General features: G+C 42.5%; 1 protein-coding gene across 1 annotated transcript in view; it reads left to right on the top strand.

The window, feature by feature from the left end:
• il1rapl2 (interleukin 1 receptor accessory protein-like 2) overlaps positions 1 to 15092 on the top strand; it is a gene marked incomplete at both ends in the record, with an annotated part of 457831 nt that overhangs the window by 323131 nt on the left and 119608 nt on the right. The window contains one exon of the mRNA XM_079250294.1: positions 9661 to 9735. Coding sequence (XP_079106420.1) covers positions 9661 to 9735 — 75 coding nt within the window. The remainder of the gene's footprint in view (positions 1 to 9660; positions 9736 to 15092) is intronic.

Below are 15092 nucleotides of genomic sequence, written 5' to 3'. Positions count from 1 at the left end.
CAGTTCATTTTTTGCTTTTTCGCTTTCATTAGTCCAACCAAGCCCGCTTTTCCTCAACACATTGCTGGAGCACCGTCTGTAGTTAATCCCACCAAGTTTTCCCAGGGCAATGCCTTTTTATTTACGGACTTCTCCACCACCACATCAAAAATGTCCTGTCCCGTTGTGGTCCCATGCATTGGAGCTACATCCAACAGCTCCTCGGTGACAGAGAGATCTGACTTCGCCTCTAATAAAAACCAATAACTGCACTGTATCCATGTTATCTGTGTTTTCATCAACAGATAATGAAAAAGCTGTGTAGCTGTGTGTCTCCTCGGCCAGCTGTGTTGCAAGATTTTCTGCTAGTTCCTTAACTTGGTCCGCGATGGTGTTTCTTGATAAACTGATATTTTTAAAAGTCTGTAACTGGTCGGGACACACCTGCTCACAGACCTTTAGCATGCACTGCTTCAGAAACGCTCCCTCTGAAAAAGACTTGGAAGCGTGGGCGATCTCTTCCGCCACTATAAAGCTAGCTTTCACTGCCGCATTGTTTCTGGCTGTGGATTTCGTGAACACACTCTGCTGCAACCGCAGTTTGCCTTTTAATTCTTGGGCAATTTGCTAACTTCTACGGCTAACTTTGCCGTACTTAACTCCGTGTTAGGCGTCAAAATGCCGACGGAGATTGTACTCCTTGACAACCGACACCGCCTCGTAACACAAATAACATACCGGTCTTTCTCCTTGAAGCACAAAAAAGTGTTCGCCTTCCCATCTTTCTTGAAACAGTCTTCCGTCTGAATCAACTTTTCGCTTCCTGGACATTTTGGGATCATTATTTCTCAAATTCACCCGTTAGCATTGATGTGGAAACACTGCCACGTAGTGGCGGTAAACCGTCACTATGCGGGTATCATAGTCTACAGTCTTTGTGGGAAATGTAGTTTTTGGTCAAAGCACACTTTTGACCTATGTATTCTGAGACACTCAGACCTTTTAAGCTCTTGCAGGCCACATAAAATGACGTGGCAGGCCACATTTGGCCCGCGGGCCTTGAGTTTGACACATGTGCTCTACATGGTTCTGGATCAAACACACATCGTGACCCGCCTGCAGACTTCAACAGTTCAGTCTGAGACAATCATATCTTTCCTTCATCAGCGTTTTATCGCTGATGTTTGAGCAGCTGGCGGGCCCTTAGCGGCTCCTCGTGGCTCCTTGCGGGCCCTTGGCGGCTCTTTGCAGCTACTGGTGGGCCCTTGGCGGCTCCTCACGGCTCCTGGCGGGCCCTTGGCGGCTCCTCACGGCTCCTGGCGGGCCCTTTGCGGCTCCTCGTGGCTCCTTGCGGGCCCTTTGCGGTTCCTTGCGGGCCCTTTGCGGGCCCTTTGCGGCTCCTGGCGGGCCCTTTGCGGCTCCTGGCGGGCCCTTTGCGGCTCCTGGCGGGCCCTTTGCGGCTCCTGGCGGGCCCTTGGTGGCTTTTTGCGGGCCCTTGGCTGCTCCTCGCGGCTTCTTGAAGCAGCTTCAAAGCGACTGAATTCAAGTCTCTTCCCTCTGCTGGTGTTTAAAACTCCAGTCACGTGTTTACCTGCTCCGTGTCACATTCAGCACCAACAACTCAGGTGCTTTTTTCTCTGCAAATGTCTCCCATTGCTCCACCGCACATCATTTGTAATTCCTGCCTTTAATCATTAAGCTCAGAGTGCAGCGTTAAGGGAGCGTTGGCTTCCTCCATGAGAGCAGCCCTCCAGTGTGGTGCTGCTCCACAGCAGATGGTATCTGTGGAAAGGATCAGCAGTGTGTATGATGCATCCTTAAGCTCGGTACTTGCACCTGGGTCACATTAAAGCTCATTGATCTCTCACAAACCTGATTTACACGGTGTGCTCTGCCCTCAGGCTCAGGCTTTCACCAAAGGATGGTTGTTGCATCAGAGATGTATATTTCATACGGGACCAGATAATCACAATGACATTACCATAAAGCTGGACTTGCATCATCTTCGCTGTGATCCAGCTTCTTTCTCTTTTTTTCTTCTTCCAGTCCCGATGAAGAATCACTTGTTTGATTTTCTCGCTACTTGTAGCTGTGCAGCATTTAAAGCACGTCTCCAGCTTTTACAGTTTTCATCCAGTTAGGACGACATTTTGTTGTTTTCTGTGGTTGTTTCAAGCGTGTTAGCATCGCAGGATCAGCAGGATTTAGAGTGTAAAATAAAAGTTCCAGTTCATTTAAAGCACTTTTTGCATCAAAATAACATCAAAGGGTATTTTCTCAGTCCATGTTGAAAGAAACTGCATTAGCATTAGCATTAGCATTTTACCAGAAGAAGTATTACAAGAGGTGTCATCATAAATATGTCCAACTGCACATTCAAACCTCAGACATGATGGAGATTCCCAACAAATATAGAATGAATCTGATGCATACCGTGTTGAGTCTGATGCCAAACAGTTTATCCCACTGTTGACTCGTTCAGCGTTTCTGGAGCCTCAGCTGCTGCTTATCGGGAACCTGAATACCTTTTTAAAAAGCAAAATAAAGTTTCCAACAGCACAGGATCTACTGCCAAGGCTGCATTCACACTGCAGGTAAAAGACTCACATCTGACTTTCTGCACATATGTGACCCGTATTGGATGTTTTCTTATTACAGTCTGAACAGAACAATCAGGTTTTACCAAATCAGGCCCAGACCACTTGTGTTTGTGATTCTAAATCGGACAGATATCCGATCATTTTCAAAGAGTTCAGTCCAAACTGGTGTTTGCCAGTTCTGGTTTGAAGGGACTATTGGTCTAAACGGTCATGTTGCATTTTAGTGGTGAGACGTTAGAAGCCTGACTCCACATACACAGAGGCAGCAGCCGCTGCTGCACAAAAGTCCATTGTTAGGATTTTTGCTCTTCAGTCTCCTCCTTTTAATAACATTTTTCAAGAAAACTTTTAAAAAAAATCATTTTCAAAATTTTTAAAAATGAAAAAATTAATTGAAAAAACTCCTTTTTTAAAATGTTTTTTGAAAATTAGAAAAAATTGAATTTAAAAAAAAAAAATAGAGAAAAAGGATAAAAACAAAAACATTTCACCTCGTCATTTGGTCGACATTTTTTTGCTACCGACAGTTCAAAAACATCAAAGCAGAAACCTGTCCATGTACAAACGGCGTGCTGCATGTGGCGTCCTGTCTTCTCCAACACATGAAGGTCACTTCAGGTTCACAGTGAAGTGCGATGGAGCATGTCTACCACTGCTCAGTAAAAAAAAAAAAACAGATCAGATCATCACAACCTGCATTTCCTTTTTCTGAAATCAAAAATCTGTTCAAATCAAATCAAATCAAATCAAAGATACTTTATTTATCCCTGAGGGGAAATTCATGATTTGTTCTGTTTTCCCTCCTTCATCGGCATCCAAAGGGCTTGCACCATATTTCCAACTGAACGCTGTTACTGACTGTGACAGCATGTGTAACTTAACCTTGTGAGAAGCTGCTCTGCCCGTGATGCCAAAACACGCATGAAGCAGGAAGAAGAGGAGATCCAAACGAGGAGAGTTTAATGACTGTCAAACAGCAGGAATAATTACCGTCCCTCTCCAGAGCCGGACCAACTGCATGGTCAGAATGTGCTTTTAAATGTTAGCTGGATTCATTCAGGCCTGTGGTGTTGGTTTTATTCTGAAATGCTTAAATCAGGATGATTCAGGTGCCATCAAAGTCTCCTCTTGTTACCGACGTTACTATGAAACAGTCTAACTTTCCGAACACACATCCCTTCCTGTCTGATAACACGTGTGTATTCATGCTTTCGGGCACCTTGAAGTTGACAAAAAGGCCAGATTAACATCTTATGTAATGATTATAGTGGGAGACAAGTGCATAAATGTGCTGTGACAAGTCTTTCTGCTCCTCCTGTCAGGTGAGTCTTGCTCTAACTGACCAGAAAAGGTCAAAGTTTACCACTAAGTGCAGCTAGGAATACTTGGCTGAGGCACACGGATGATTTGTTTCTCTGGTTTATTTATTTGTTGTGGTGGCGTGCAGGTCTTCGCTCTTCTCTGTCATCACTAATGCACAAACTTTTCAGGGTAACTACAGTAAGGCATGGAGCTACTGCTACTGTGCAGACCAGACGTGCATAAAGTCTTGCAGCTGCTTCCCTCCTGCAACACACCTGTTTCAGACTCCTGCAGATTTCTGGTCATTAACCAGTAGTTTCACTCAGGTGTGTTGCAGCAGAGCATCAACTGTATGAGGTCAGTTCAATGTCACCCCAGCAGGCTCCGTGTGGCTCTGCAAAGGCTTTACATGCACCTCTTCCAGACCTGACATGCACCCCCGATACACAGCATCACAGAAGTGCTGCATTCTGATTGGTCAGTTTAAATCTTGTTTGTTTTCTATGGTGGCCAACAGGTGCAAACACGCGTCATGTACAAAAACATGCTGCGTATACGGACATGTCAACTAGAGCATTAACAGCATTCCTGTAACTGCAGGAATGCAGTTACAGGAATGTAAATGCTGTTTCTGTTTTTGCAGTTTGTCTCTGTATTTGCAGAACATTTTTCGCATGTTTCTGTAGTTGCAGAACATTTTTTGCATATTTCTGTAGTTGCAGAACATTTTTTGCATATTTCTGTAGTTGCAGAACATGTTTTTGTCTACTATTTCTGTAGTTGCAGAACATTTTTTGCATATTTCTGTATTTGCAGAACATTTTTTGCATATTTCTGAATTTGCAGAACATTTTTTCCATATTTCTGTATTTGCAGAACATTTCTCTGCATAATGTTTCTGTATTTGCAGAACATTTTTTTGCATGTTTCTATAGTTGCAGAACATTTATTTGCTGCTTTTTGTATTTGAAGCACTTTATTTACTTGCAGCTGTTTTGCTAGCATTTGTCTTCATGTTTGCAGCGTTTTTCTGCATGTGAAGCAACTTTGAAGCTGTCGGTCACTGTTGTTTGCTTCAACCAACTTGTGAAGACACAACACTGTCGGCAGCTGTTGAAGTGCGAAAACAGTAAATTCCTGCAGGAACTAAACTAACCTGGCGAGTGTAACAGCCAATATGAGCGCTATTGCCACCTTCAGGTTGGGAAGAGACACTGCGACATGATGTCGTATCCCTTCACTCGAGGGCACATTTCACCTGCTTAAGCAACGCTGGCTCTACTGTTAGAAGACGCAGCATGAGTATAAATCCTGCTTCAGACCTGCAGAACTCTGACGGTTGAGGACCAGGATTTGGGGATCTCCAGCACAGAAATAAGAGACTCATCCTGGTTGGCTGCTCCAGGTTGATTCCCTGTTCGTCCAGAACAGGAATATCAAAGTCCAGTCCTCGAGGGCTGCTGTCCTGCAGGTGTGAGATACTTTCTGGTTCCACAAACCTTCTTTAAAATGGATCTCTTCTACAGATTATAGTTCCATTCATGCTCGACACAGAAGAATATGCAAAAAAATAAAAAAAATGCAGACTTACCTTGCAGGCGTATGAGCTCCGCCCACCAATGAACTTGTGTTCTGATCTCATGGCTTTCAGACGTTTAGACATTTACGGAGCCTCTGAGAAGATATGACTGCAGTGGGACAGCTTTGTGCTTTTGAGGGGTGTGAAACTATCTCCAAACTTTATTTTTTTACCAGCTGAGCTTCATCTTGACTGAAAGCAGCAGCAACTTGCAGCAGTTCTTCCTGCAGCTGTATCAACGTGCTACGAGTCGCCACAGCTGTTGTCACAAGCCAGCAGTCTGTCTGTTTTTGTTCTTTCTCATTTTTTATTTTAAATTCTGCTAATTTTCCAATATTTTAATTTCTCTGTAAAGCACTTTGTGGAATCCTGTTATAAAAATTAACTTGCCTTGCCCTCGATCCCCACCAGGCTTCACACACACCAACGCCTGCAGTTTTTAAAATGTGGAAGTGGGCAGAGTTATGCAAAAATGAGATTTGTTTTTCTTTAAATGCTAGAAACCTTTAGTTCCTGACGTTTGCCACAACCAATCACTGCTTCCTTGAACTGCTTACTTACAACGACCCCTTCCCTCTCGGCACACACACACACACTGACACAACAGCACTCGACGCAATAGCATCCTGTAATTTCCAACAGAAGCAGTCATTTCAGAAAGATCAGATGTTTCTAGTTCTTACTGCTGTCTATGATGCTGAATGCCAAAAGTAAACAGCTACCCTTTCATTATCATCAGTTTGCTGCAGACCTTTTCATATTCAGATTTTAATTCAGGTTAACACACAACTACAAACACTCATGCAATTTTCTGTCTCTACAGAAAGTCTGCCGTTTACAGACGATGACACATGTTGTGTGCAGATATAATGTTAGATCCTCTCAGACAGGAACACTGGCTTGTTAGGCCAGAAAATGTTGCATTTTTCTGTATAATTTGTACAAACAGTCAACGTAGCCTGATGAAAACCACAGACAAAGACAAGCTAACTGAATCAGAACCGCAAAATTTTGGGTTGCTGTTTCTGCAGAAAGCGCTGAAGTACCCATCACAACTTTTCCAACACAAAATACCATGAAGGTACATGCAGCTGTGTAAACCCAGATAAAGACAAGTTATTTTCTGTAAGATTACAACCAGAAAGAACACTTTTAGCCAGAGTTACTGAGAAGTTAACTTTTAAATCAGGGCAAAAATATTCACATAATCACAGCATACTGTCTTTTTTTCTCTCTTGTGAGGCCTACATATGTATGTAGAACAATACGCTCAGGAACCGGAGCCAAAGCAGCGAGGAAAGGGAGAGAAAGGGAGGCGAGGTGGCCGAGGTGAATGGTTGTCTCATTAATCTTAAAAGGGCAACGCAGAACCTTCAGAATGCAAATGGAACCATCAATCTTGTCAGAAACAGTGATGGAGTGATAGAGGGATTGACAGCGTTATTTAAGAAAGAGGCTGAAGTTGGAATGAAAAGAAGAAAAAAGACAAACTTAAATCTTCAACCATCTTGTCTGAAAAAGTCACAGAAAGGACATTAATCCAACATGTAAACCATAAAAGTTGGAGTAATTAAACTATTTGTAGGCAAGAATACCTCCAGACACTCACACCTCTCTAAGTAAATCAATATTTAAATGGCTAGTGCACCAAAAATGGTTTTTTGAGCTGTAAAAAACATACTGTGATGAAAACCAAACAGTTATTTAAAACAGTTTTTTAGATTTTGAGTCAAAAAGGAATTAAAGATTTAAAAAGATTGCAGAACCTACATTGAAAAGAAAATCTGAAATAATTAAGCAGCAACGGATGTTTTGATATTTTTATGCAGCAGTAGCTGAATGAACCAGCTCTGTTATTTCCATCAACTTGGCTGGCTTTATGTAAATCTTGTGTGCACTTATCCACCACAACCATTATAAAAGCAGAAATGAAAGCAGGGAACAACTCCTGACAATTGCAGGGTGGGATTGCACAGCTATTATACATGTCCTGTTTGGAAAGGAGGAAAAGAGAAGCTAGCATTGCTTATGTGAAGAAATTAGCAAGGGAAATGTTGTGGTTAACTTCTGCTCCCAAGCTGAAGGAAAAGAGGCCAAGAATTTTCTCCAAAGACCAGATCCAGCTGAGTGAGCAGAAGTTAGCCGGTGTTTATGTGGACATAAACACCTATAACTAGTTGTTAGCTACTAACTGTTAGCTACCAGCTGCTAGCTGTAAGCCGCTAGCTGCTAACTGTTAGCCGCCAACTGCTAGCTGTTACCTTTGTTTTGATCCGGAGGAGAAGCTGCTAACTGTTATAAAGCCTAGCTAACTTCTCCGCATAGCTTCTTTAGAGCTAACGCTAACCTTTCATTTCAGATGAGCTCCTATTTGGCTAGCAAAAGGATAGCCAAAGAGGCTAACGGCTCAGTTGTCTTTTTTGCTTTGTACTGCGGAGCCAAAACATTTGTTGCTTCAGAAACATGGATCTATGAACACAAGCAGCCCTAGTTTGTATTTACCAACCATGCATGACAAAAAACCATTAGCAAGAAGTGTCGTCGTCTGCCTCAGTTCACATTGTACAACATTTCTATTATCTACACTAAACCAGTTCAACCCCAACACCCTAAACCAGAGGTGGTGAGCTACCATCAGGTCTGTGATGTAAATGTAGACACGTGGTATTCACTGCAAGTCCAGAATCTCAGCTAAAAGATCATTAAAAGCATTTCTCTAATCAGCAAACACAGCTAAGACTACAGATTAATAGAGCAGGTAGATAAATCCTACAAAAAGATGTAAGCATAAAACATGGATCCACCTGACACACAACAGCTACACAAACTAACACCTGCTCCGCTACATGGATTTATTTGGAGAAAGACAAAACCAGTCATTCTGTGTTGTGTATTTGTTTTCTTACTGTCAGTCTGATTAAGGATGGAGTTGTTCGGGAGATTTTAATTCAGGTTTACAGAAAATGTTTACGTTTCAGTTCTTATATTCACATCATGCATCGATCCATCATTTGTAGCATTTTCATGCACTTTTTGCCGCTTCTGGATCCCAAAATAAATGCTTCCACCACAGAAGAAGAGTAGATGATCTAAAGACACTGGGCTGGAGTTGTGTGTTCAGATTCCCGTCAACTAAACTAGCAAACTTCTGTAACTTTGCTCCGTTTCTCTTCAGCTCCATGAATCTTTGCACTGAAAACGTCCACATCTAGATTCAAGCTATTCTGGAGTTTTTTCAAAAGGCTTTTTTACTAAAAGAAAATTAAATAGATCAAGAGAAAATTCTTTTTTTTCCTCTGTTTGATGGCATCTGCAGCCATGCTTCCCCCTCTAATATGTTGAAATCTTGCACAGTTATAACAGCAATAATAACCATAGTCGCAATAATGTTAACATAAACAGGTCTGGTATCGGCAGATATTCACATTTCATCTATCTGTATCAGATCGGAACCCCCAAAAAGTGGATCGATGCGTCCCTACTTCTGATACATAAAGATGGCCTTAAGGTGATGCCCTGCATGAAAACCCAGCATGTTGTTTACAAGCTGGAGAGACTTCCAGACTTTGTCGGCCTCTGATTTGTGAACCAGCCTCAGTCTCAGACAGAAGCAGCAGCGTGTGGTGTCAGCAGACAGCTGCAGAAGTACTGAAACACTGATGGTAGCGAGGGGAAAAGGTTCTGGACACAACACAGTACACGTCCTCGGAGTGCAGGGAAATGAAATGGAAAGGTGCTTCGGGTGGAATCGGTTAGCGCTTCTGGCCATCGGAGTGCAAACACAGACAGGAAGCAATCATTAGAGACGTGTTGTAGTCCAAGCTGTCTCAGCTTCTGTGACTGCATCTCTTGCTTCGCTCAGCTGATGAGGTCCAGTCTTTTTATATCTGTCTTTGTGATGCTGGAGGCCAGCGATCAATCGGCAGGTCAAAGGTCGGCTCTTCCCGCTGTGCTGTGGAGCTCCGCAGTGACATGACAGCAGCTGCTTCCAGTATCTCTTAATGCTTTTTTCTTTCAACAGAAACATATCAGTGGGTTGATTCTTCCAGTTGGCTGATTATCTGAGACTTGTAATGACCTTTCCTCCTCTTTCCTCGTATGCATTGATGAGAATAAAGCCTCCACGATAAGAACTTGATCATTCTGAAGGTGTTTCAAAGCCGTGGTAATCAGTTGTTGTTTTCTGTGTCTTCCTCTCAGCTCTGCAGACGACTCAGCCTCCCAAAGTCCTGTTTCCCTCAGAGAGACATGACACAGTGATAGAAATCACGCCTGGTAAGCAGCTTCACCTTCTCTTTTCTGTTGATTTAAAGTGGCACTCCTCTTGTTCTCTGTTTTTATGCAACAGTCTCTATTGATGATGCAAAGTGCTCGTGGCTGTGCTTTGCCTTCACGTTGGCTCGATCAGCTCCAGCATTAGATTTGTACAGCTGCAGGGGGTTCAGACAGGCCGTAAAGCGGAGATGTTTTTAACCAGCCCTGCTCTGCTTGCATGGAAAGGTGGCTTCGTTTGGAACAGTTTCAGCTCTCAGTCACACGCTGGTTTGTTTTGTGAAAACAAACAAACCAACAAGACGAAGTGACGTAAAGCAACAAGCTCGCGTCACCACGGTGAAAACAGAAACCTCAAGACGACATAAACTCGCTGCTTCTCCATCGTTTACTGGCTGTGAAGGAGCCAGGATTTTTCTTCATGGTCAGCAGGTGTTTCAAGGAACGTCGCCCCCTAGTGAGCGGTGGTTGCAACTGCATGACGCCGTCCAGGTGGAGGAAAGTGCAGCGTGGACATTTTCAGACTTCCCCTCCCAATCAAACCGAGTCCCCATAAATATCCTGGTGTGAATAGGCCCTAAGTTATTTGTTGTAGTTGAACTCATGCTAATGACTTGTATTATAGTTAATATACGGTAGGAGTATAGTCATACAAGCTGCATTTCCATTACAACCTTTTGGAGCATTAATATCCATAACCCGGTTCTTTTACTGTTATACCAGACCAGCCAATGAGTCCGATTCCAACTGGGTGTCTTCCATTCCCCTTTCCATCCTTTGGACCCCCTCTTTCCCGTCACCAGATGGTTTTGCTCCAAAGGGTTTTGTACGGTGCCGTATTACAAAACCTGATACGATGGTTGTATCTGTGTCTGTGGGAAAGTCTGGGTCAGGCTCCGAGCCGAGAGCAGAGCGCTGGCGGGAAGGTGGTGGATCTTTGAGCTCGCAGATGGCCTCCTGCTCTCCATCAGCACGAGCTCGACCCCTTCCAGCCCTGCTGGGGTTTGGGTTCTGTCGTCTCCTCCAGTCAGTGAATAACAACAACTTATGAGGAGTTGTGTCCTCGATCCAATTTAAGGCCTGTCAGAGAAGACACAGAACCCTCCAAAGCGCTCCCCGATCAACTCATGAGGCCTGGCAGACGGTCAAAACGGCGACATTTTCACATCCTTTTCACGACGAGATGCTCCGATCCTGAAAACGCTCGTCTGCTTTCAGCTTACAAACGTCGCGTCGGGACAAAGAAAGCGGAGCGAAACGCTCATTAGGGTTTGCTTGTTCGCCAAACAGAGTGTGTGGCGTGCCGCGGTCGGCCCAGTTGGCTGCGTTCCTCACCAGCTGTGTGTGTGTGTGTGTGTGTGTGCGCATAGGAATGTCCTGCTGTTCGGCGGTCTCTCTGACAATGTTAGCACCGTAGGCAGAGATGTGTGTACACGCCTGTGTGTCGGGGCGCTGTGTTTTTCTATTAACTCCAGATTGATGTAGTAACAAATAGACCCTCAGGCCTCGGCACACTGATTGCAGCAGGGACACCTTTTAATGGGCATTGCAATATCACACACACACATAAACACATATAAACACACACTCTTAAAGCAATGAAGGCCACACATGAAGACACAGGACAGACGCCCACACTCAGCCAGTGTGATCCCGCTGTACGTTATTAATTACTGCGGGGGGGTGGGGGGGGGGGTATGTTTATCTTCCTCTACCTCCACATCTCTCTGCTCCCTTCTTCCTCTCCGTCTTCCTCCTTTTCATCCATCCTTTGGTCGTTTTACTCCGGCTGCAGGTTATAAACACGTCGTTGTGTCTGCTGACAGCCGCTGCAGGCAGCAAGCAGACAAAATGAGCTCGTAAGTTAGCATTGATTAGCGATCGGCATCGTGCGAAATAAATAAATAGGAAAGGAAATAAGAGGCTAGTTGTGCTTGAGGAGTTTTGACCGTGAACTAGCGAGAACACAGAGATGTTAAAGTATTGATAATAAATTATTTAAAGGTTTAAACTCTTCGCATTACATCGTCCTTGTTTCCAAACTTTACCCGTTAATGATCAGAAATGTATGAAGAGTAAAAAGAAATTAAAACATCAGTTTATTGACTGGAAAAAAAATCACTTTTGGATTTAATTAGCCAGCGCTGAGTTTCCATTCTTCTTCTGCAGAAGTGGAGCCAACGAAGCGAGCTGATGGATGTAAAACCTCGCAGGGAAAATGAATTTTGCCGGTGGGCCGGGCCGGTGGCAACGCACACAAAGTAAAGCGTGAAAAATTGAATTATGATTTAGTAAATTAAGCACAATTCATGTAATAATTGCAACGTGAAATGTTCCCAGCATCCATCAGAGGCTTGCTAAATTATTAAGGTTCATCATTTACTTTGTGTCATTTGTCTCACCGATGCTCTTAGACGGAAATGTCAGCCGTGTTTAAAGTCGCTGAGGCTCGGCTAATTGCTCGAGTCAAATGTTCTTGTCGTCTTTCCATTCGTCACGCCCACAACATGCCACGCACTGTGTGAGTCCCACCTCCACTATCAGTCTTGTCTTTGTCTCCATGTGAAGCTGCTGCTGGGCTTTAGATGTATGGAATCAGATTTGTTTCAGAATCTCCAAGCAAAATTTTTTAAAATTCAAGCAAAAAACAACAATTAAAACCAAAACTTACTAAAACTTAAGTAAAATAAATGATCTCAAAATCAAAAATTATAAATCATCATTAAAACTATGAGGCTTTTATCTAGTTAAATTAAGTAGTTTTGTTTGCAGTTTCCTCTTCTTTCTCTCTTCTCTATTTGGTTGCGCTTCACAGTCTCTGGTTTTGATTCTTGATTGTTTGGTTTAATTTCTGACACAAACCTTTCATGGGCGGGCTCTTTCAGGGGCACATTCTGATTGGCTGGTGAGTTTTGAGTGACCCAGCTGTAGCCCAGATGTTGTTTAAACCCTTGTATATTTATACCAAGTTCAGGTTTGAGTTATGTTTACATCCATGTCTGTTTTATCACTAAGTGTGCAGTTTGCATCAGTTTCTAGATACAAGTCTAGAGTAGACTTTTATGGGGAAGTGTTTTAACTACTGTGTGCTGAAAAGTGAAAGTGGCTGAGTTCATGAGGATTCGGAAGTAAAGAGTTAACTCATCTTTTAATGGTTTTAAGGATGTTTACATGGTTATGGTTAAACAGCACAGATTAATGCTGATGATTAAAGAAAATGATCATTAAATAACAACAATTCCACAGTTTCAGAATCAGAAGTAGTTTTAATTTTCCACTCCTTAAACTTCCTAAGAAAGTGTTTGTACACCTCATTGGGCTACAGCTGTGTCACTCCAAAACTCACCAGCCAATCGGAATGCGCCCCTGAAAGAGCCCGCCCATGAAAGGTTTGTGTCAGAAACTAAACCAAACAATCAAGAATCAGACCCAAAGACTGTGATGCACAACCAAAATAGCCAGAAGAGAGAAAGAGGAAGAGGAAACTATAAATAAAACTACTCAATTTTACCAAATAAAAGCCTCATAGTTTTCATGATGATTGATCATTTTTGATTTTGAGATCCTTTATTTTACTTAAGTTTTAGAAAGTTTTGGTTTTAATTGTTTTTTGCGTGAGTTTCAAAAAGTTTTGCTTTGAGATTCTGAAACAAATCTGATTCCATAGAGGTGAGGTGAGTTTGCTCAGCACGATTCTACAGCCGGCGGGTTCAACGGCCTTCAGACGTTCAGAAGCATCAACTTTAGATAAAAACCATGAAAACGCGATCAAGTTTTAAAACTCCACCTGAAAAGGAACAATAGCAGCTTTGGACTTTAAATAAAAACTGTTTCCATGCAGCTGAGAACAGGAAGGTCTCTAACCTGGATGTTCCTGCTGATCTGAGGCTTTCCGGGAGTTTCTTCCAGACATGTGAAGCATAGAAGCTGAATGCAGCTTCTCCAGGTCTGCTTCTGACTCTGGAACTGATGAAAGACCAGATCCAGATGACTTGAGGGGTCTGCTTGGTTCATACTGGGTTTAGTATTTGTATTCTGGTCCTGAACCATTCAGAGCTTCATAGACCAGCAGCAGAACTTTAAAGTCTGTCTTCTGATTGACAGGCGAGCGTAAAGACCTCAGAACTGGACCGATGTGGTCCACTTTGCTGGTCTTATTGAGGCTTTAATACGAGTGAAAGAACACATCAGTATAGAAAATTCTGAAAATAATCAAGTAAAATAATCTGCAAGTGTAATAAAATCAACACTTGGAATTTTTCTGGAAACAGCAGGAAACTCAGACGTGTGAGAAATACCTCAAACTGTGAAATTCTCAGTTTAGGGTCTTTATAAGTGGAAAAATGAGGCTGAAAATGGGAAAGTAGGCCGTTGATGCTTTTTTTCTGTGTTCTTTCTCACTTTGAGAGAAAAGATCCTAAAACAGGGGTGTCAAACTCAAACAGTGGCCAAATTTAAAATAGGACAAACTCACTGGCCAACATTGATATTTATTAGGGAAAATCGAATCAGAAATTTTTTGCTTCACAATTTTGAAATTGTTTTTTTTGTTTGTTTGTTGTTGTTTTTTTAAATAAACAATAAACAATGCATTTTAAAATTAGTCATTTTTATAGTTTTTTTTTTTTAATATTTTTTTTAAAATCTTTTTGTCTTCTTGGGCGTTATAGCAGCAGAATGATGGTCCGGCTGCTGGGTTGTTTTTTCCTCATTGAAATCAAGTAAAATGACAAGCAAAACTTTAATACCTTTTTTTTTGTTTGTTTTTAATCTACAAAAATAAGAAATATCAAATCATTTTGAGAATCGCAGTTTAAATCAAATTGGCACCCAAAAAAAAATTGAATCAGGACAAAGGCGTATCATTTCAGCCCTAATATTTATTGAAAAGAATCTTCCAGATATGACGATGAACCTCGGTGGCAAAGTTCTGTTTTTCGGCTCTCATTTGAAAATGCCTGTTTTTTGTCTGGGGATATGAGCTCACACACTTTCATCATGCACTTTTCCCACAAACGCTTCCTCATTGAAGGCCCGGGCTCTTTTTGCATCTCTTCCAGTAGATTTAAGTGTTGATGGCGGAGAGGGTCCTGTCCTGATGGACGTACCAAACCAACACCAGGTCTTCCATGTTGGTAGTACATGTGCTGTAAAATACCAGCGGCTGTAGTCATTTGGTATTACCTTGTGGGTCAAACATGATCACACTGCAGGCCAAAACAGGCCCGCAGGCCAGAGTTTGACACCAATGTCTTTAAACAACAGAACACATCAGAGACTTTTATGATCTGACCTGAAGTCCTGCAGGTTCTCAGCAGATCTGAAAAACCAGAAAATCCCTCATAGATCCGACAGACATT

Source organism: Telmatherina bonti, assembly GCF_933228915.1.
Source record: "Telmatherina bonti genome assembly, chromosome: 12".
Taxonomy (NCBI): domain Eukaryota; kingdom Metazoa; phylum Chordata; class Actinopteri; order Atheriniformes; family Telmatherinidae; genus Telmatherina; species Telmatherina bonti.
The sequence above is the reverse complement of the archived record's forward strand: the minus strand, read 5'-3'. Positions and strand labels throughout refer to the sequence as shown.